Source organism: Octopus bimaculoides, chromosome 5, assembly GCF_046866305.1.
Source record: "Octopus bimaculoides isolate indiv1 chromosome 5, ASM4686630v1, whole genome shotgun sequence".
Classification (NCBI taxonomy): domain Eukaryota; kingdom Metazoa; phylum Mollusca; class Cephalopoda; order Octopoda; family Octopodidae; genus Octopus; species Octopus bimaculoides.
In genome coordinates this window covers 98,432,844-98,456,508 of record NC_142932.1, presented here as the reverse complement: position 1 = coordinate 98,456,508, position 23,665 = coordinate 98,432,844, and the positions used below count along the sequence as shown (strand labels likewise).

The following is a 23,665-nucleotide window of genomic DNA, read 5'->3' as shown; positions in this document are numbered from 1 at the left end:
CCCATGAAAAAGAAAGAGCAGACAAAGAAGACTGGGCTATAGACAATATAAAATCTAACCTCAGAGCTTTCTACAAGATTGCCAAAGAAACAGCTTCAGTGCACTGCAGGATAGGGCCACTCCTCGAAAAAGATGGTACACTCACAGGAAACCCAATGAGGATAAGTGAAATACTAAATGAGCAATTCAAAAGTATTTTCACTCCACCCCTAGAACACTTGCAAGTCAGCAATCCAACCGACTTTTTTTACCACAGTAGATATAAAAACAGAAGCAGTGATGATCAATTACATTAATATAAAGGAAGACGATGTAATAAGTGCTATAGATGAAATGAACCCAAACTCAGCTACTGGCCCTGATGGATTCCCAGCAATCCTTCTAAAAGTATGTAAGCGAGTCCTAGCAAGACCACTGCAGTCCCTCTTTCAGAGCTTCCTTGCAACTGGCAAACTTCCAAGAAACTGAAGGAGGGTAAAATATGCCCTATTCATAAAGGAGGTAGCAGAGCGGAGCCCAAGAACTACAGACCTATCTCTCTGACCTCGCACATCAGCAAGGTCATGGAATGAATAGTCAGAAGAAAACTAATCGCCTTCCTTGAAGAAAATGACTTGCTGCCTGACACCCAACATGGTTTCCGACCAGGAAGAAGCTGCCTGACTCAGCTCTTACAACACTATGGCTGGGTGCTGAAACAGCTGCTCAACCACTCAAATGTGGAAGTGATATATCTCAACTTTGCAAAGGCCTTTGATAAAGTCGATCATGGAATGATATGTCACAAACTGCATGATCTCGGCATAGTTGGAAAATTGAGAGAATGGTTCCATGACTTTCTGAAGGATAGAAGTCAGGTTGTAGTAGCCAATGGGGCCACCTCCAATGACACGCAAATAGTGGCACTGTTTTGGGACCACTACTGTTCATAATGGCCCTCTCAGACATGCCCTCAGCCACACAGAGAGCCACGATCACAAGTTATGCAGATGATACAAAAGTCTCACAGGTAATACAGAACCCTGAAGACACTATGCACCTGCAATGTGAGCTGGATGAAATATACAAGTGGGCTGAAAAGAATAGCATGTAGTTTAATGCTGAAAAGTTGCAAGCCTTGTGCTATCAGCATGCAAAACTAAATGCAATACACATTAAATACATTGGACCTGGAGGGATTGCAATCCCAGAGGCACAGTCAGTGCGAGACCTGGGTATTTACATGAGTAACGATGCATCCTTTTATGTGCATGTTGCTTGTCCCAAACTCTGGCATCGAGAGTTACACAAATACTAGAACTGAGCGCCACTGCATAGTGCCAAGGACTTCAAATTTGCCATCTAGATGTAGGACAAGATACTGCAATAGCCTGGGCTTCAGAGGTCCACAGTTCTTCAATATCCTCCCGAAGGACCCGAGAGACCTGCATGAGGTAAATGTAGGTGTCTTCAAAATAAAGCTGGACCTCATACTGTCAAATGTCCTAGATGAGCCAACTTTCCGACAGGAGGTGCCGCAATTAATTATTCATCTCATCATGTGCATTTTTTATCAAAATAACATCACAGTGAATATAATGATCAGAGTGAATAAATATAAAATATGTATACATAAATAAGAAATCATTTGATCTAGAATCAACCTCTAAAAAGGGTTTGCTAAATGTTTTTTATTCATTCCCTCGTTTCTACCAGTGCTAAAGGAGTGCATGATGTGGTTTTAGTCATTTTGTTGTCTATTTCGAGCATGTAGGTGCTGTTTCTCAGTACCCTAACTTATAATTATATCTATATAATTATATATATATATACACACAACACACAGATATTACATAGAATATCTAACCATATCATATACATGATATGGATAGATGGACAAACAGATATTTGAAGAAAGATGTCCTTTAAATTTATCTACTTTTTTTTTAAAGATCTTAGAAAAACAAAATGACACAAAAGTTTTAGAATGAAAATTTTATATTGTGTGCTCTGATTGTGTGATTTTCCCAATACATATATTAAGGAGTGATCCATATATCAGGTTGAGTAAAAACTAAGCAACATTTTGAACCATAAAGAATTTGTACCAGATTTTTGCAGAGTTTTGAATTTTTTTAAACATTTTTTTTTGCAATTGTCTGGTAATACAGACATAAACTTGCCCAAATGCATCAAGAAGTAAACATTGATTTTTTTTCACCATTGTTACAATTATCTGAAATGGAACTGTCAAAGTGCGATATTTGGACAAAAAACCACTCAAGAACTGGCAAAAGAACTTCAAGTTAGCCAGAAAACTACCTGCAACCAGTTGCATGCAATTGGAAAATCAAAAAAAAAACTCGACAAATGGGCACTACACAATTTGAATGAAAATCAGAAAATGTGCAGATATGAAATTTGCTCATTGCTTTTTCTCCATAACCAGACCGATCCATTTCTCAACCATATTGTAACCTGCGATGGAAAGTGGATTCTGTACAATAAAAAACATTCTTTGCAGTACTTGGACCAAAATGAAGCACCAAAAACCTTCCCTAAACCCGAGAAGGTTATGGTGACTGTTTGGTGATGTACTGCTGGACTCATCCACTATAACTTCTTAAAACCTGGAAAAACCATTATTGCAGAAACATATTGCCATAAAATTGCCAAAATGAAAGAAAAACTGCTACTCCTCCATCCCAGACTGGTCAACAAAAAAGGGCCAATCATTCTTCATGATAATGCTCCACCACACATTTCACTAATGATGCTCCAAAAGTTGAGGAAACTTGGCTACAAAATCCTTCCCCATCTAGCTTATTCCCCAGACCTTTCTCTCACTGACTAACACTTTTTCAAGCACCTTGATGATTTCCTGCAAGAGAAGGAGTTCAAAAATGAAACTGATGCTGAAAGTGCATTCAAAGTGTACATTAGCTCTAGAACTCCAGATTTTTATATTACTAGAATAAACAAACTTGTAACTCAGCAAAAATGTGTTGATTTCCGCATTGTTAAAATATATTGTGATGAATTTCATGTTTCAAAACGTTGCTTACTTTGTACTCAGCCTGATAGATGAATTGGTCTTAAGTAGTGACTATTTCTGGTTTAGTTTCAGATTTAGAATTTTTTATACAGTATTCTTTTTTTAGCTTTCATAGTTATCATTTTCTTTTATTTTGAAAAAAGGAAATATTTTAATATATTTCAGGATGCTCATCTTTTACTTTTCTCTTTTTGTCAAATAAACACACACACACACACACACACACACTCACACACACACACACTATATAATCATTCTTCACTTCAGATTTATTATTATTCTTATTTTATGTCCTTTGACTGGAAATATTTTGTCATACATCCTGTGACTTCTTCAGCAACTCGCTATCCCATGTACAGGAAACACTTCTAAGAGATGCATTCTTAATTTGTTGTTTATGCACTTTTACACGGTGAATTAATTTTGATCCTGTTTGGCCAATGTAATTACCATTGCATTGTGGGCAAGTACTACAACAGATGAAATTCTTTGTTTTGCAGTTCAAGTTTGCATTAACTTTCAACTCCTTGTCATTCTTGAATCATCTGGTTGTTACCTGCTCAATCATTTCACACATCCTACAGCTTCTCCACAGTTTGTTACCTGCCTTATTCCTTCTACTGATATGAATTTCACCTTTGATAGGAGTCTTGGAGATTTGGTGGTTGTCTTCAGTTCTTGATGTGTTGTCATTCTTTAATTATGTTTTGGAAATTTGATGACTGATGTTGAGTTGGAATGTATTTTTTAGCTGAATGTAAGATTTATGGGAATTTTTTAAAATTATTATTATGGTTGTCTACAAATAGGATATTTATAGTTGTGTTTCTCTTTTCACCCTCATTGTGGGAGTTTCTCCATAAGACAAACTGAAATTTCTTCTACTTTGGTCATGGCAGGATTTACTAAATTTTGTGTGTATTTTTTGTTTCTGAAGGAGCATATTTAGTTCTACCAATTATTTCTCTCATCTATTTATGTCTGACTATTGTGCATATAATTCTTGCCTTATTGAACAGGATGCTTCTTTTAGTGCAGGATGCATGGTAAGATCTAAAATCTAAATATTGGTGTCTGCCTGTATCTTTGAAGCAGAGATCAGCTGTAACTGTCTCATTCTCTTTAATTATCAGGATGTTCCATGAGGGATAACTTTAGAGGTATACTTTTGCCACTATAGGTAATATCAGGAAATATGGTATACATACATTAATTATAATTTAACTTTTACCAAATTCCTTGGTGCTTATAACAAAAACACAAAATAAATACTAAGTTTCAGAAAACAATACTTATTACCTTTAAATAGAATTACATAAAACAGATTTTTCATTTGTATATTTGCATGAATATATATCATTATTTTTCTAAATTTTATCAATGTATTTGTGATCTACTCCATCAAAAACCTATCCTATGCATATTTTTAACTTACTCTGTATCTTTTACTTTTTCTACCCCTCTTAGAATGTGATGTAAAGAGTGACTGGAAACATCAACCAACTAACCAATCAACATTTATATAGGCCATTATTAGAGATGCATAAACACACATACAAACATAAAATATATGTATGCATCTGTGTGTGTGTGTGTGTGTAAGGTGCAGATGTGGCTTTGTGGAAAGAAGTTCACTTCCCAACCACATGGTTCTGGGCTCAATCCCACTGCATGACACCTTAGGGCAAGTGTCTTCTATTATAGCCTTGGGTTGACCAAAGCCTTGTGAGTGGTTTTGGAAGATGTAAATTGTATGCAAGCCAGTCATATATGTGTGTCTGTGTTATTGTCCCCTTGCCTTAACATTGTGCAATACTTGTAAATCAATGTCACAATCTCCTTTGTTCTAAATCTTCCGTGAAAAAATGTCTGGTCATAAGGAAGTATTATCATACTTGTATATAGGTTGGCAATGGAAGGGTATCTAGCTGTAGAAAATCTGCCTCAACAGAATTCCATCTGATGCATGCAAGTATGAAGAAGCAGACATAAAAATGATGATGATATAAACGGCTATGTAAATCTGCTTCTTTACCTGCCCCTACAAACTCTTTGCAAAGTTCATCCTCAACTTAAACTAGAATTATGTCTCCATGTGCATTTGTGTGTGTGTGTGAGAGAGAGACAGACAGACAGAGAAGATTTCATGTATGTGAGAATGTACATGCATTTGTTAGATGTCCATTGATAACATAACTTTTATCATCTTCACTACCACCACTACCACAGCTTGTCAATTTCAATGTTTCTCTTTAACTTATGTTAACTCTCTTTGTATCTCCCTTTTACTCTCTCTCGCTCCCCCTATCTCCGTATACAATGTAAAGTATAACTGAAAAAAAAATCAATCAACCAACCAACTAACATTTTTATCAGCTGTTATTAGCATTCCTCTAAATGTTGCTCTCTCTGCAACCCTCTGAACCCATTCACCTCTGAACCCATTCACCTCTGAACACTTGTTCAATTATATCTTAAACTGCTTTGAGAACATCTCAATGCACATGTGCCTGAAATTATTATTGTTGGTGACTTTAATATACACAACTCCTCTTAACCAAGCTGATAAAGGAGCCTTTACACATTAGCACAACTTGAGTCGTGCTTTGATGGAGTTCATCTTATCTCATTACTTTAGCCAACACTAAAATCTGCAGATATACAGATGCAGGTTAGACAGTGGAGGAGAGTGTACACATGTCTACACTGTTACACAGTTACCCATTGTATTTTGAAGTGTGCAGCAAGGTAGAAGCAAAACGTCTGAAACAATAGATCTCTGAGTCATGCACAGTCCTTCAACTAACTATCAATGTCATATATCTGATCAATCAAAGATTACTAAATCTACACAATAAATTGTCTCAATTACTCCTCCTTCCAACACAACTGGCAATTGCTAAATTTTCTGTTGCTTGGACTAACAACACCAATTACAGTATATTCACCTAAATGTATCTCTGCTCAAGACATTAATATTCTAATCATTCTTGATCCCTTTCTCAACTAAGAGACCTGTAATAGCTCTCTCCCATTCTTCCTTTTCTTTCATTCATGAAAATGATATCTGAAGTCAATTTTCCCCTATGAAATGTTTTGTTTAAAATATAAACAACAGTACAATATTTAATGAAAACCAATAAACTAATACCATTTTTTTTTCTTGTGATATTTTCAGTTCTTATCAGAATACAACATGAAGCAGTATTTCAGCAGCCAGTTAATAATTTTCGTCTTCTGTTGTATTGGAGTGATACTGTCTGGAGAAATTTGGGAAGGGAATCATGAAAATTCTGACAAGAACTTACTATCATTGATCACCAGAGCAGCAGTAGCATCACGAGACAATGCACTTATGGCACCACCAAGTGGATATCAAGGTCGAATGCCAGCATACTATATACGAACCCAGAGAGGACTCAAAAGAGAACCAAATTGGATATGGATGCCATCCCATGGTTATGTTCCTGTCCCAGAGACTTCCAATGCTAGAAGTTCTGATAATCGTGGAAGTACAATTCTGAGATATGGTTAAATATGAAATCATCTTCGAATAACACGAACCTTTAAGTAACTGCCAACAATGGATAACTCTGTATTTCTCTTGTTTCTTACAATGACACATACTTTTTGGATTTAACACAGAAATAAATTTACAATATCTTTAAAGCAATTTGTTTGATTCTTATTATGGGTGTATAGTGATGTTCTTAGTTTTATATTAGTATCATTATTAAATGTAATAGAAACAATTTAAAGCAAATACACATGGTAATAAAACTTATTTCTTCAACAAAAGCTGGAAAATATGATCACATCAAAGATAGTATAATAAAACTTCATAGAGAAAGTAATAATTCTGTATTTTTGTCCAATGTAAGAATCCTTATATATGTTACATATATATATATACAATGTAAGTATCCTTATATATGTTACATATATATATAAGTCCACTCTGCTGAGTGATTGGTGTTAAGAAGGGCATCCAGCTGTAAAAATCCTGCCAAAACAGTCAAAGAAGTCTGGTGCAGGTTTTGGCTTGGCCAGCTCTTGTGATACCATCCCACCCATGCTAGCATGGAACATGGACATTAACTGATGATGATGATGATATATAATTAGATAAAGATGGTTATGGGTGGTCTATGGGGTTACCCTGAATGTCATTTCCATAAAGTGCTTAGCTTTACAGCATCTTTTCAGACCCTAATGGCCAGTGGCCTATAACCCATAGACCAACCATAACTATCTTTATCTAATTACTCTACTGCTCTATAACTTAGAGTGTGCTTCTCTTTTGAATTTGTGACTTACTGAGGATATATATATATATGAACAAGAACTTTGCAGCTGTTGAACGACTTTCATGTGGTGTAGTTAGAAAGATACTTTAGAGGTTATTGGAAAAGTAACTGAACTTATGAAACAATAAATAACTTCTAAGTTAGGTGCCTTAATCAAGTATCTAACTTAGAATTTATCAGGCTTTAGTACATAAGATTGCAAAGTGTCTGGATAATAGTATGCACAGAATTTTAAAACAAAAGACTTTTCTCACAAAATAATGGAAACTGAGTTCAGTTACTTTTCAAATAATCTCTAAAGTATATTTCTAACTACACCATGTGGAAGTCATTCAACAGCTGCAAATTTCTTGTTCATATATATATATATATTGTCAGTAAGTCACAAATCCAAAGGAGAAGCACATTCTAAGTTCATATGATGTAAAATAAGTATGATTCATACTTTGTGCAAATTGAATTTCAAGACTAAACTTTATTTTGAGAATGGCTAAGAATTATACAGAGCATCAGATATTTTGTTCAAAGAGAAAATTCACAGAATGAGGTAAAAACTGATGACAAAATATGTGTAGTGACAGAAACTTAATTATTTTGAAATCTGACAAAAACTGAGGTAAAATGTAAGGGTAACTGAAATTAATAAAAATAGACATTAAGAGATTTGATGAGGAAGTCTAGTCTTGTTAAAGACATAGTATCTCAACAAAAGTGGCTACGAAAGAAAAAACAAAGACAATGTGTAATAGTATTTTAAGTAAAGTAAATAGTATGTGATATGTGAGTAAAGTTGAGAAAGTCTAATTTCTCTTGAATTAAAGATGAGTAAAAGTTAAAGTTAACTCATTTGATAATTAAAATTTGAAATCAAAGGATAATTTATATTTTAATTATAAGATAAATCTTAGATTTCATCCAATGTACTTTATTTGTTATATTTGAAATAATTTTTCATTTGTTTTGCTAACCAACACAGAAACCAGCTATTGATAGATAGTAAGTAGAAGCTAAAGACATGGAAAGTAGTTATTATTAAGTATCAGGCTAAGGCGGTGAGCTGGCAGAATTGTTAGCATGCTGGGCAAAATACTTAGTGACATTCTGCCCCTCTTACATTTTGAGCCAAAGTCGACCTTTCATTCTTTCGAGGTTGATAAAATTGAACACTGTTGAACACTGGAGTCGATGTAATCGACTCATCCCCTCTCCCAAAATTGTTGCCCTTGTGGCAAAATTTGAAACCATTATTAAGTATCAGGCTATCAAAGTGATTTATTAAGTATTAGGCTTATCTGAGTGGCTTATGATCCAAAATATTTTAGCTACAACCATCCTGTATTTCCTTGTATACATGAAATATCGTAGACATGAAGTATCCAATGTGTCCAATTTTTAAGATGATATTTGAGGAAGATTTGATAGCTATTTTTAAGAGGTCAGTGACACTACAGTCCTGTATTTCCTTGTATACATGAAATATTGTATACATGAAATATCGTAGACATGAAATATCGTAGACATGAAATATCATAGACATGAAGTATCCAATGTGTCCAATTTTTAAGATGATATTTGAGGAAGATTTGATAGCTATTTTTAAGAGGTCAGTGACACTACAGTCCTGTATTTCTTTGTATACATGAAATATCGTAGACATGAAGTATCCAATGTGTCCAATTTTTAAGATGACATTTGAGGAAGATTTGATAGCTATTTTTAAGAGGTCAGTGACACTACAGAAACTATCTTGTTTGCTAAGATTAATCAGGTAGTACAGGAAGGAGCTACTTCCAATGACTGGTATAACAGCATCAATGGCAATTACTACAAAGGCAATGGAAAGGGACCAGTGAGAGGGAAATTTCACGAGTGTCAAACTCAAGGACTGAATCATGAAAGTAACAAATAGAGCTTCTGCAAAGTTAATTCAGGACGAGAATAACAAAGGCAAGATATTGTTTGGGCTTATTCAAGGATACAGAATCATAAATAGCAAGTTTTTATGTGATGCAACAGCAAGAGAGAATTTCATCCCAGAAGAAACTATTCTATTGTGTATTCTTAATTTGGAAAAGTATTTCAAAAGTCACCCTCACCTGCAGTCTAAATATTAAAGAAACTAGTGGTAGATAAACGGTTTGAGAAAATTTTAGGATGCAGTTAGAAAGATTACAGTTGGTAGTGACTTCAGTAAGGAATTCAGTGTATTTAAGTACTTAGGACTATAATACTAGAATTTAGGATTGGTTATTTTTTGGCCCTTTATATACTAAGCTAAGATCTTTATATGGTAACCTTGTTCTTATAGCAGCTTCTGTGGTAGAGTTGCAGAAGAACATACATGCATGCATAAATAAATGCACACACATATAAAGCAAGCAAAATAATGGAGAGGTTGGTGTGGATACCTGGATCCCCTTTCATTTGCCATATACATATACAAGGCATATATAAAATATATATTATTTATATAATATATAACAACATATATAGATGATATAAAAAAATAGTATATAATATATATAGGCGCAAGAGTGGCTGTGTGGTAAGAAGTTTGCTTCCCAACCACATGGTTCCAGGTTCAGTCCCACTGCATGGCACCTTTGACAAGTATTTCCTTCTATAGCCTCAGGCCAGACAATGCTTGTGAGTGGATTTGGTAGATGGAAACTGAAAGAAGCCCGTCATATATAAATATATATATGTATGTATTTATGTGTCTGTGTTTGTCCCCCCACCATTGCTTGACAACTGATTTTGGTGTTTATGTCCCAGTAACTTAGAGGTTTGGCAAAAGGAAACCGATAGAATGAGTACTAGGTTTACAAAGAATAAGTCCTGGGATCAAATTGTTCGACTAAAGGCGATGCTCCAGCATGGATGCAGTCAAATGACTGAAACAAGTAAAAGAATGAAATATATATCATTATCATCATCATTGTTTAACATCCGCTTTCCATGCTGAATTGGGTTCGACAATTTGACTGAGGACTGGCAAGCCAGGAAGCTGCACCAGGCTCTAATCTGATCTAGCAAGGTTTCTACAGCTGGATACCCTTCCTAACGCCATCCACTCTGAGAGTGTAGTGGGTGCTTTTTATGTGCTACTGGTATGGGGGCCAGTCAGGCATACTGGCATCGACCACACATGAATCGTGCTTTTTACATGCCACCAGTACGTATGGAAGCCAATCAGGTGGCACTGGCATCAACCATGCTCGAATGGTGCTCTTTATGTGCTACCGGGACGGGAACAGTCAAGCGACACTGGCATTTACCACACTCGTATGGTGTTTTTTATATGCCACTGGCATGAGATTCAGTCCGGTGGGACTGGCATTGACCATGCTCGAATGGTGCGTTTCACATGCCAGTCAGGCAGTACTGGAATCAGCCACGACAATGATTTAACTTGACTCAACAGGTCTTCTCAAGCATAGTATATATCCCAATGATTGAAGGGCACACTTAAATGGGCCGGTTATGCGACACTGGCATAGGCCATGACTACGTCTCACTTGACTAGCTGGGTCTTCTCAAGCACAGCATATCTCCAAAGGTCTTGGTTGTTTGTCATTGCTCCTGTGAGGCCCAACTTTTGAAGGTCATGCTTCACCACCTCATCCCATGCCTTCCTGGGTCTACCTCTTCCACAGGTTCCCTCCACTGTTAGGGTGTGACACTTTTTCATACAGCTGTCCTCATCCATACACAACACATGACCATAACAGTGCAGTTGTCTTTCTTGCACAGCACATCTGATGCTTCTTAGGTCCAACTTTTCTCTCGGGGCACTTACATTCTGTTGTGTATGCACACTGACATTACACATCCAGCAGAGCATACTAGTATCATTTCTTGCTTACACATGTCTTCAGCAGTCACAGCCCATGTTTTACTGCTGTGTAGCATGGCTGTTCGCACACATGCATCATACAGTTTACCTTTCACTCTGAGCGAGAGGCCTTTTGTTACCAGCAGAGGTAGGAGCTCTCTGAACTTTACCCGGGATATTCTTATTCTAGCAGCTACGCTCTCAGAGCATCCACCCCCACTACTGACTTGGTCACCTAGCTATCAACTACTTCTATTTTTTCCTGCTACAATGTGACAGAAGCTGTTTTCGCACATTTTCAGTGTTTATTGCCCCTGTGCATCTTCTACACACAAAAATTATTTTCCTAATTAGCCTCCCTTTGATATTGCTGCACCTCTTATTTGTCCATAGCTTACACTGGATACATCTTATAGAGTTTCTACCTATCCTTTTCTACAGATTGAGCAGGGCCATCCACCTGAAGGGATTTGGGATTTGCCTGCCTTCCTACTTAGTAAGACTTTGGTTTTGCTAGATTGATTCTAAGGCCCTTTGATTCTAATCTTTGCTTCCACACCTGAAACTTCTCCTCTAGTTCTGATAGTGACTCAGCTATTTAGAGCAAGGTCATCAGCATAGAGGAGCTCCCAGGTGCATCCTGTCTTGAATTCCTCTGTTATCGCCTGGAGACCTATGATGAATAAGAGGGGGCTGAGGACTGATCCTTGGTGGGCCCTACCCCTACCTGGATTTCTTCAATATACTCGCTGCCAACCTTCACTTTAATGACAGCATCCCTGTACATGGCTTGTACAGCTCTCAATAACCACTCATCTATCCCTAGTTTCCGCATTGACTACCAGATGAAGTCAAATCTATCCTTAGAAATGGTGACAATACCAGAAATGTTGAAAAATAGACATCTAAGTTTGTGGAAAATCTTAATGTGATAGAGCGAAATGGATTTCATTTTTGAAATCAGCACCCCAGAATTAGTAGGAAACATGTCTCCAACATCAGACAACAAATCCCTGTTACCCAGTGTAATTTATATAATGTATATAATATATATAAATTACATATATATTATTTTTATAACAAATACATAATTATCACTGCCATCATTGGCTGGATGTCCACTTTTACAAACTTGCATGAGCCAAACAAAACCTATTGAAGCAGATACTTTTTGGAAACTGGTGATAGAAAGACTAAGAAGTGAGTTGATATTTTCCCTAGCTTTGGATAATGAATTTGATGGCCAGACATACTTTTGTGAAGTGTAAACATTTGTGTGTGTGTACATTGTTTAATGTACACTGTATAAAGACAGGAGCTACTAATAATTTGTTACAATGAAGACATGAGGCTAGACAGGTTTTTATAATGTACCATGTGTCTCCAAGCAATTCTCAGGCTCTGAGCACATTGTTCTATTTGAAAACCAGGACACTTGTACATTAAAAATCACAAGAAAAAATGAAAAAAAAAAACCGAGAAAGTTGCAGCCCCCTACTATAACAATGCCCTAGCTAACAGAAGTTTCAAAAATAAGATATATTACAATACTTCAAGTAAAAATATGAAACTTAAAAATAGACCCCCACCACCACTCTAAATGCTGATAAAGACAAGAAATTCCTATCTCTTTTAGACAAGCATTTCCTAGTAAACCATAAATACAGGAAGATTTTTTTTAATAGTTGCACAATAAAAATGTCACACAGCTGCTTTCTCAATATGGAGAACATTATCACTCATAAGCATCATTAAGAGTGTAATCTTAATTGTAACTGCCTAGACCTTGAAGCTTGCCCATTTGATCAGGCATGTATGATAAACTCTGTCATCTATGTGGCAGAAGTCACAAAAATGCTTCAAGATAACGTAACTGAAAAGAAAAATTAGATCAGTTTATGCAAAGGCAATTTCAAAAGACATTATGCAAGCCACAAGTCTTACTTCCAGCACATTGACCAAAGTAAAGCCACTAAGTTGGTTAGCCACATATGGGGTTTGAAGAGCAACAACACACCATTTATAGAGAATTGTAATGGAATCCATGCCATATATAAATGGGTCTAAGAAATGTACTTTATGCATAACAGAAAGATTGCACATTCTTTTTCAATCCAAGAATTCCACCACACTATTCCAGACCCAAAATGTTCAGCAAATGCAAGCATATGGACAAATTTCTTTTAGCACACTGGAGGACACCGCACTCTCTGGACTGAGCGGCTGTCTTGTAGACTTTGGACTCTTCTTTGTTGACTTATTCTATAACAACTAGTTTAATTATGACTTCTATGGTCAAAGGGGAGGTAACTCTAATTTTTTTTCTTTGTTTTCTTTCTGTTTTTATTCACCCTTCTATTTTTTGCATCAACCATGTACTCATTTTTTTCTCATGTACCAGTGTCCTGATTTTCAAATGAAATAGACCATGTGCTCAGAGACTGAAATTGCTGAACTAAGCACATAATAAAAACCTACCTTCATAGCAAGAAAATATTAGTAGTTCTTATTTTTATACAGAGTACATAAAATGATTCTTATCTCTCACTGAATGGAGTACTTTTTTGTTGATCTTACCTTAACAGAACAGTGAACTATATATCTTTTATCTTTTTATCTTTCACTTGTTTCAGACATTAAAGGGATTTAGTGGAACAAATCAACCCTAGAACTTATCTTTTAAAATCTAGTACTCATTCTATCGGCCTCTTTTGCCAAACCGCTAAGTTACGGGGACGTAAACATACCAACAACAGTTGTTGGGGACAAACACAGACACAAAGGCACATCATCATCATCATCGTTTAACGTCCGCTTTCCATGCTAGCATGGGTTGGACGATTTGACTGAGGACTGGTGAAACCGGATGGCAACACCAGGCTCCAGTCTGATTTGGCAGAGTTTCTACAGCTGGATGCCCTTCCTAACGCCAACCACTCAGAGAGTGTAGTGGGTGCTTTTACGTGTCACCCGCACGAAAACGGCCACGCTCGAAATGGTGTCTTTTATGTGCCACCTGCACAAGCCAATCCAGGGGCACTGGCAACGATCTCGCTCGAGAATCCTACAGGAGCCAGTCAGGCGGTACTGGCAACGGCCACGCTCAAAATGGTGCATCTCATGTGCCACCCGCACAAGAACCAGTCCAGGGGCACTGGCAACGATCTTACTTGGCTTGCCGGGTCTTCTCACGCACAGCACATTTCCAAAGGTCTCGGTCAGTAGTCATCGCCTCGGTGAGGCCCAATGTATGAAGGTCTTGCCTCACCACCTCAGCCCAGGTCTTCCTGGGACTACCTCTTCCACGGGTTCCCTCAACTGTTAGGGTGTGGCACTTTTTCACGCAGCTATCCTCCTCCATTCTCACCACATGTCCATACCAGCGCAATCGTCTCTCTTGCATGCCACAACTGATGCTTCTAATGTTCAGCTTTTCTCTCAAGATACTTACACTCTGACGGGCATTCACATTGACATTACACATCCAACGGAGAATACTGGCTTCATTCCTTGCGAGCTTACGTATGTCCTCAGCAGTTACAGCCCATGTTTCACTGCCATGTAGCATGGTTGTTCGTACGCATGCGTCATACAGTCTGCCTTTTACTCTGAGTGAGAGTCCCTTTGTCGCCAGCAGGGGTAAGAGCTCTCTAAACTTTGCCCAGGCTATTCTTATTCTAGCAGCTACACTTTCAGCGCACCTACCCCCACTACTAACTTGGTCGCCCAGATAGCGGAAGCTATCGACTACCTCTAGTTTTTCACCCTGGAATGAGATAGAAGTTGTTTCCTGTTTGTTTGCAGTCTTTATTGCACTTGAACATCTGCCACAAACAAAAACTAACTTGCTAGTTAACCTGCCTTTGATGTTGCTGCACCTCTTATGTGTCCATAGCTTGCACCGGGTACATCTTATAGAGTTACTACCTACTCCTTTTCTACATACTGAGCAGGGCCATCTACCTGAAGGGGTTTGTGTTTTATCTACCTTCCTACTTATTAGGATTTTGGTTTTAGCTAGGTTGACTCTAAGGCCCTTCAATTCTAGACCTTGCTTCCACACCTGAAACTTCTCCTCTAGTTCTGATAGTGACTCCGCAATTAGGGCAAGGTCATCAGCATAGAGGAGCTCCCAGGGGCAACCTGTCTTGAACTCCTCTGTGATTGCCTGGAGGACTATGGTAAATAAGAGGGGGCTGAGGACGGAACCTTGGTGGACCCCTACCTCTACCCGGAATTCATTGCTGTACTCATTTCCAACCCTCACCTTACTGGCAGCTTCTCTGTACATGGCTCGCACAGCTCTCACTAACCATTCTTCTATCCCAAGTTTCATCATTGACCACCAGATAAGGGATCGGGGGACCCTGTCAAAGGCTTTCTCCATGTCAATGAAAGCCAGGTACAGAGGTTTATCCTTAGCTAGGTATTTCTCCTGCAACTGTCTCACTAGAAATAAGGCATCAGTAGTGCTTTTACCTGGCACGAACCCAAACTGCATCTCATCTAAATTGATTCGCTCCCTAATTAGTTGGGCTATGACCCTCTCTGTAACTTTCATAACCTGATCTAACAGCTTGATGCCTCTGTAATTATTTGTATCTAAAGCGTCACCTTTACCTTTGTAGCAGTTGACTATGATGCTGCTACACCAGTCATTGGGTATTACTCCTTCGTGTATCACCTGGTTCGTAATACGGGTGACTAGGCTATAGCCAACACTGCCAGATATTTTGAGCATCTCTGCAGTGATTCCTGATGGGCCGGGGGCTTTCCCGGTCTTCATACTCTTAATTGCTTTATCTACCCTGGTACTATCAACTCGGATAGCTGGTCCCTCTATTGGGTCGACATACGGCAGGCTCTCTTTCTCCCATTCATTCTCTTTATTAAGCAATCTATCGTAGTGGCATCTCCAGACCTCTTTCTTTGCATCCTCATTTAATGCAAGCGTACCATCATCCATGCGAACACATTTCTCTCCTACAACATCACTATTCTCTCTCCTACACTGTCTTGCAACACGAAATACCTCGAGTCTTTGGTCCTCACGGCGCAGAACATTGGCAAATCTTTCCTTATCTGCTTCCCCTCTGGCTAAATAAACCTGTCGCCTAGCCTCCCTTCTGGCACATTGGTACAATTCCCTGCTACCACCGTTCTTCCGCTCCTTCCAAGCCTGTTTCTTTTGTCTAATAGCCCTGTCTACCTCCTTGTTCCACCACCACGTTACTCTGGGTCGGGAGGGGACCTTACACCACCCACAAATCTGGTCGGTGGCTTTCAACAGGTTGTCCCGCAGAAATCTCCAATTGTCTTCCACGTTGTATGATGCTATATCCCCTTCTATTTCGTTAAATGCTTCAAGTAACTTGTCTCTAAGTCTCTGTCCGTTTGCAGGGTCTTTAAGCTTCCACACCCTTCTCCTCCAAGCCTGTCTAATTCTGGGCACCCATTTTGCCTTGATCCCAAAGTCGCTAACTACTAATCTATGTTGTGGGGTACATTCTTCGCCAGGGTAGGTTTTAGCATTTATAAGCCGCCCTCTTTCCCTATTTCTGGTGAGGATGTAGTCGATTTGGCTAGAGTGTCTGCCGGAGCGGTAGGTGACTAGGTGACTGGCAGGTTTCCTGAAGTTGGTATTGCAGACCATAAGATCGGTTGCATCACAGAACTCCAGCAGTCTGGTTCCCTCCTCGTTGCGGGAACCGAAGCCATAGCCTCCATGTATGCCATGGAAGCCTCCAGCACGACGTCCGACATGACCGTTGAAGTCTCCGGCCACAAAGAGAAGGTCCCTGTCACTCGTCGACGAGGTAGTTTGCAAGAGGGTGTCATAGAATTGGTCTTTCAGACCATCTGGTAGCCCCGGTTGAGGTGCATAGGCTGAGATGACAGTAGCTAATCTATGATGAAGTACTAGTCTGATCTTAAGTACTCTGTCACTTACTCTAACGACCTCGATTACCTTATCCACCCATTTCTCCGCTAGAAGTATTCCTACGCCCCCGACCCCGTCAGTGTTCCCTGCCCAGAAAATCTTGTACCTGTGTTCTTTGCCTGTGAGGAACCTCGCAGAACCTCCTCTCCATCTTACTTCCTGGATGCAGCACATATCTACGCGTCTCCGTTCAAGCATCTCAACAATTTCACCAGATCTACCTTTCAGCGTGCCGACGTTGAGAGTGCCAATCCTAACAGTATGGGTGTTGGGGGTGTGGGCCTGTAGCCTGGGAAGGGGAAAAGCAGTGTCGTGTACCTGAAAAGAAAACTTGCAATTGGAAGAATTCATAAGCAAAACAGTACCTACAACCTGCAAACATTTCTCAAACTTAATGCGCTACCCAAAGGTAGGGGAGAGGATGGCCAAGGCCACTAGATGGGTTCCGGGAGACAGCCGAGGTTGACAGGATGACAGAGGAATGAACTTCCGGTGGAGGGGGTGGGAGGGCGGGTTACCGTCAGCGAGTAGATAGGGCTCTTAATTGTAGATTTTAAATATTTGAGAGACAACAATGCATAAATCGTAATTTTTAAAAGAGCAATGAATTCTAGGTGAATAGAATATAACGTAGCATGAATTTAGGAAGCTTAGAAAATGAATAAGTATGAATTTAAGACAACAACTGAATTCAATTGAATTTCATGGAGAGAAACAAGATAAATAATAGAGGGCAAACTAAAGCGCGAAGGTATGAGATGTTTGAGGCCATAAATAAATAAAAATCTCTATCTTATCTGCATCTTGGAGATTTCGTCGTAGTATGTCAGCGAGATAATTTAGAATGGATTTCTCATTTATATATAGCCAGAACCTGAAGACCTTAAGGAAAAACTACGAGAGAGAGAGAGAGAGAGGATGGAGGGGTAGACAGAGGCATGGCGGGAGAAAAGATCATCATCATCATATATATATATATATATATATATATATATATATAAAGAGAGAGAGAGAGGGGGGACCAGTCAAGCAGCACATCACGCTGTAATTCTTGGGCTGAGAAATCAACACTTAAAAGCCATAATTTTAAGGAGCGATAAGAATTTTTGAATAAAGGAAACACTTATATATATATATGACAAGCTTCTTTCAGTTTCTGTCTACCAAGTTTACTCACAAGGTTTTGGTTGGCCTGAGGCTGTAGTAGAAGTCACTTGCCCAAGGTGCCATGCAGTGGGACTGAACCCTGAACCATATGGTTGTCCTGTAGGAACTTCCAGCTGTCCTCTAGGTTACATGTCTGATTCCTCCTCCTTATGAAATGCTTCAATCAGGATGCCTCTAAATCTCTGACAATTTAAGATATCCTTAAGCTTCCAAATCCTTCTTTACCAGACAGGTCTGCTTTTGGAATCCTTCAAGCCTGAAGTTACTAATTACTAACCTATACTGAGGGGTACATTCTTCATTGGGGAAGGCCTTTGCATTTATGAGCAACCAGGTATCTTACTTTGTTATCAATCTGGCTGGTATGGTCACCCAATTGGTAGGTTATTAGGTGAATGACTGGCTTCTTGAAGTTAGTGTTGCAGATGATTAGGTTATTCCCACCACAGAATTCCAGTAGCCTTATTTCCTCCTCATTTTAGGAACCAATTCCCTGGTCACTATGTACACCATGGAAGACACCCAGATGCTGCCCAACATGTCCAATGAAACCACCAGTCATGAAGATAAAGTTACTATATATATGTGTGTGTGTATAGAGACGCATGGCTTAGTGGTTAAGATGTTGGACTCATTATCATAAGATTGTGGTTTTGATTCCTGGACTGGGTAATGTGTTGAGCTATTGAACAAAACACTTCATTTCATATTGTTCCAGTCCACTCAACTGGCAAAAATGAGTAATCTTGCAACAGACTAGCGTTACATCCAGGTGAGGGATATATATGCCATGGAAACCAGCCCTAAGAGTCTATAACTAGGGAAGGAACTTTACTTTTTTTATGTGTATATATATGTGTGTGTGTGTGTGTGTGTGTGTGTGTGTGTGTTTGTGTGTGTGTGTGTATGTACACACACACACACACACACATATATATATATATATATATATATATATATATATATATATATATATATATATATATATATATATATATATATATATATATATATATATATAAATATATATTGTTGTTACATACAATAAATAAGATAACCAGACAACAGTAAAAACAATGTAATGAACTAACAAATCTCTTTACACACCAACAATCAATACTCCTTGTGAACTAACCAACTGACATCTTCTGACTTCACTGTGAACTAACATGAACTTCACTCGACTCCAAACTCTGTTCATTGAACTTACGTGGATCATTACTATTTATACTTTACTCGGACCAGTCTAACTCTCACAAGAAGGAGTCGTAACTCTCATCACAACAGCTACCCTTTTGAGATTTTGACTACTGTGAGAATGTGGAATTTCTTTTATTTCTTTATTTCTAGCACCTCTCCCTCTTTCTTTTTAGCTATTGTATTTTAATTGTTGCCCAACTTTTAAGGTGGTATTGTTCATTGCACACAGCTCTTTTTCTTTTCATTATACTAAACACTCTTGTTAGCACATTTGTTTTTTTTTGGGGGGGGGGATCTAATATTTTTTTCATTTAGGTATTACTTCCAAATATTCAGCCTGTTTTCGTTTTCTGAAGTTAGTTCTACAGGGTTCAATATTTCTCGGTGCTGACACTTCAAACATATCATAGAAGGCTTCCATTGGTATTATCCTTCATTCTGCTGTATGTCTCATTTTTAACTGGTTAAGGTGTCTCTTATATTCTGAACATTGTCCTTTAATTAAATATATTATGTTACCTAATATTTTGATTACACAGCCATCCTCCCAACCTTCTTTACCATTTCTGGAATTTTTAAAATGAACTTTATTTCCTACTTCAAAATGTTTTGTAATATTTCTTGTATTTCCTTCAAATGTATTTTCTGTCTTTCCTTTATATGTATTTTTTCCTGGCAATAGTTTATCGAAGATCGATTTTATTTTACACGCAAACATTAACTCTGCTGGTGACTTTCTTGAAATTTCGTTAGTACCTCATTATTACCTAGCTCATTCCTAGCGTTTCTTAGAGCTCTTTTGAACATGTTGACAAATCTTTCTGCCTGCCTATTTGACCTTGGGTGGTAGGGTAGGGTAAAGATGTGCTCTGTGGCATGTATTTTGCAGAAATTTCTTAATTTGTATCTCATATATTGTGTTCCATTATCTGAAACTAACGTGTCTGGAACACAGTATCAAGAAAATAACTCAAGTAGGAACTTTATTGTTGTCTTTGCTGTAGGTTTATTACATCTGCATACCACTGGCCACTTTGTATAGCTATCCACATCAATTAGATAGTATGCACCATTCACTGGTTCAGCATAGTCGATATGTATCCTAGACAATGGGCTCTCAGTCTTTCTGCATAGAACTAGTTTGTCCGAGAGTACTTGCAGAAACATTTTTAAGAATTTTCTCTTTAACTCGTCAGACAAATTATTTTTAGAGAGACAACAATTTATGTTTTTACAATAGAGATTTATGGGGAGGTCCCATAAATCGAATAATTCTAACCAACTGGTACACAACAGATCGGTTGCATTTTTAACAACAAAGACTTTTGCCTTGTATGTTTTCCCTCAAAATGTGACAGGTAATTTGTCGCTTGTCACGCTATGAGCAGATTTTGTTGTTTTTCTCAACATAAGTTTTCCCTATTTCTTCCACATGTCCATATTTATTATTGAAATATCACTTCCAGTATCCAGTCGGCATATCTGTATTTTTGAGGCATCCTTTTCTTGAATTTTTTCTACATTGTGTTTCAGGTTTACCATCCTTTGGCATTCTTCTGCCATTGACTGTAGGTTAGATCTTGGTTCGCTTGTTCCAATTTAGAAAGGATTCTTGCCTAAATTTCTGTATCTTCACTTGATGTAAGGCCTTGTATGAAAATAAGACACTTGAACATCTCAGTTGTAAGTTCTTTGAATTTAAAACTTTCACACATCCTGCTGACTGTTCCTGCATATGTGATAAAAATCATTATTTTTTTTTTTTTCATTATATTCCAACTCTCCATTCAAGTGTTAAATAGAAAAGGTTTATCACTGAATATGTTAGACAGTAATTCTACTGTTTCTTTAAAATAAATTTCATTGGGTTTTTTTGGGGCAATATGAAAGTACAGTAACAACTGCAAGTATTTAGCTAAGAGAAGTATTCATATACAGGACATTCATTAACCTGGAGAAAGCCTTATATCAGAGGAATTTAAGAACAGCTGTTCCTTGAAACTATTATACATGGATGATCTCATAGTCACAGCAGAATCTGTAATAGAATCGGAAAAGAAATTCCAGGAGTGGAAGCAAAACCTGGAATCAAAAGTCCTTAAACTTAACTTAGCAAAGCCCAAACTTCTACTAAACAGGAAAACAGAAAGGACTCTACTCTCTTTAGGTAAATGTCCCTGTTTGATATGTTAGAAAAGTGAAGGCAGAAGTTAGATACAGTGTACCAATTGCAATGAATCCATACATTCTCTGAAAATTTACTTATGTCCCTCCTGTACCTTTACTACCTCTTTCTCTGCAATCTGCCTGGATGCTTTGTAAGTTTCATGCACTGCATCTTTTGCTACTATACCGCTAACTCTCTACCATTATCTGAACCTTTCTCTCTCTCTTTCCTCATTAATCACTTGAAAAAGCAGGTGTTAAATTAACAAAGGTGGTGGTGGTGGTGAGGGGATGATGTTGATGATGATAAAGTGACAAACAACAATGATAATGGTAAAAACAACCATGATGATAGCACTCGTGATACTGATGATGAAGGTGATGAAATGATGAAAGTTCTCGTGGACGAATAGTGGTATTAAGAATGACAGTAGTTATCTAATACTAATGAACAGAGTACATTTTGTTTTCTAGACATGTTCATTGTCATTTGTACATTTAGAAAATATAAAGATAAATACATAACAGAACACTATCTATTGAGGTTGATATGAAAACAGAATAGCTTAATAAATATGACTTGTGCTATCTTACATAGCTTCAGCATCTGATTTAACTGTTGTTCAATTTATAATCAAGAAGCACATACAATAACTTCTGATTAATTGAATATTGGCCACACTGAAATCTCACCTTAATGTTTACTATTAAATATCAATTTTACATTAATTACTAGTCATTTGATATCCTTATGTCAAAATTCAGTAAAGACAAATAAATTGTAATTAATTGGAATTGCAAATTAAAGAATTTCTATTCTTAATTGCTTCTGATTAAGTTCTCATCAACCTAGCAATGTCATGTACCAGTAGTTTAGCATACATGACAGTTATTTTAAAAGCTGAATTATATGTATAATGGATCCTCAAGATAATGTCACACATGTCATCATTAGATAAATCACAATTGTACTAAAGGTGATAGTATAGCTGATATTACACAAATTGTGATTCATTTTCAGATGGCATTATATAAATTACATTATGTACAAGTGTTATACATAATAACCAATTACAATGGTTAAATTTAGAGAGCCTACACTCCAAAAGTCATGGAAGTAAACTTGCCATCAACATTTTGTTTTTCCTTTGTCATGATACCTTACAGCAGTTAATATAGATGGAAAAAATTTTAGTAACAGAAAACAATCAAAGCACCTATTCAAATTTGAAACTACCAAAATCAACAAATTTAAACAAATAATGTTAAAGTTATAAAATTATCAATACAAACAAAATTCTTATGTTATTTTTAACTATTCTTTAACATAGTGATTCAAACTATGTAGAAGTAAAACCATGCTGAAGTATGATAAGTTACTATAGCATATCTTGATGGGTAAATGTACTCAGTGAAGAAGATTTATCCATAAACAGTAGGATCTGTTTTCTGAACACTGATAAGGACTGTGTCCCTGGAGAAGATTGGAGTTTACTATACCTTCTCACCCTTTGAATTCAATAAAATAAGTACCAATAGTATACTAGATATATAATCAATTACACCTTACCTTTACAAATTTGTGATCTTATGCCAATGTTTATACTCCATCAGTGATACAGCATTGTACCTTTAGGAAAATACCTGATACCTCTTGCCTCACTGAAATGGCAGTGGAGTAAGCAAGGAAAAAGAGGGGTTTTTTTGTGCAAACTTGATGGCTTACATTGCTATAGGAAAACTCTCCAACAAGAATGAATAATAGAATGGCTGAATAAGGCTTTGAAGGTAAGTACACAAATTATTTCTAATTGGAATAATAATTATGGAGTTAAGACATTATATGTGAGAAGAATTTGGAAGATGAATATTTAGAATGCATACAATCTAGTTGCTTTGTTCTTGTTCTTAATCCTAGAATAGCCCTGAATAAGTAGAGCTATGATCACAAGTATTCCTACCATGAGCATCCTGTTCTTATAGGAATTTGTAGAACTTTTTCCAGAGTGTTTTTC

General features: G+C 37.4%; 2 protein-coding genes across 2 annotated transcripts in view; one reads left to right on the top strand and one right to left on the bottom strand.

The window, feature by feature from the left end:
* LOC106867876 (uncharacterized) overlaps positions 1-6,703 on the top strand; it is a 20,812-nt gene extending 14,109 nt beyond the window's left edge. Inside the window, exon 2 of the mRNA XM_089352732.1 lies at positions 6,213-6,703. Within this exon, the coding sequence (XP_089208858.1) occupies positions 6,231-6,569 (339 nt within the window). The 5' untranslated portion in view covers positions 6,213-6,230 and the 3' untranslated portion in view covers positions 6,570-6,703. The remainder of the gene's footprint in view (positions 1-6,212) is intronic.
* LOC106867874 (uncharacterized) overlaps positions 1-23,665 on the bottom strand; it is a 217,265-nt gene that overhangs the window by 138,964 nt on the left and 54,636 nt on the right. The gene's annotated exons all lie outside the window — the stretch shown is intronic.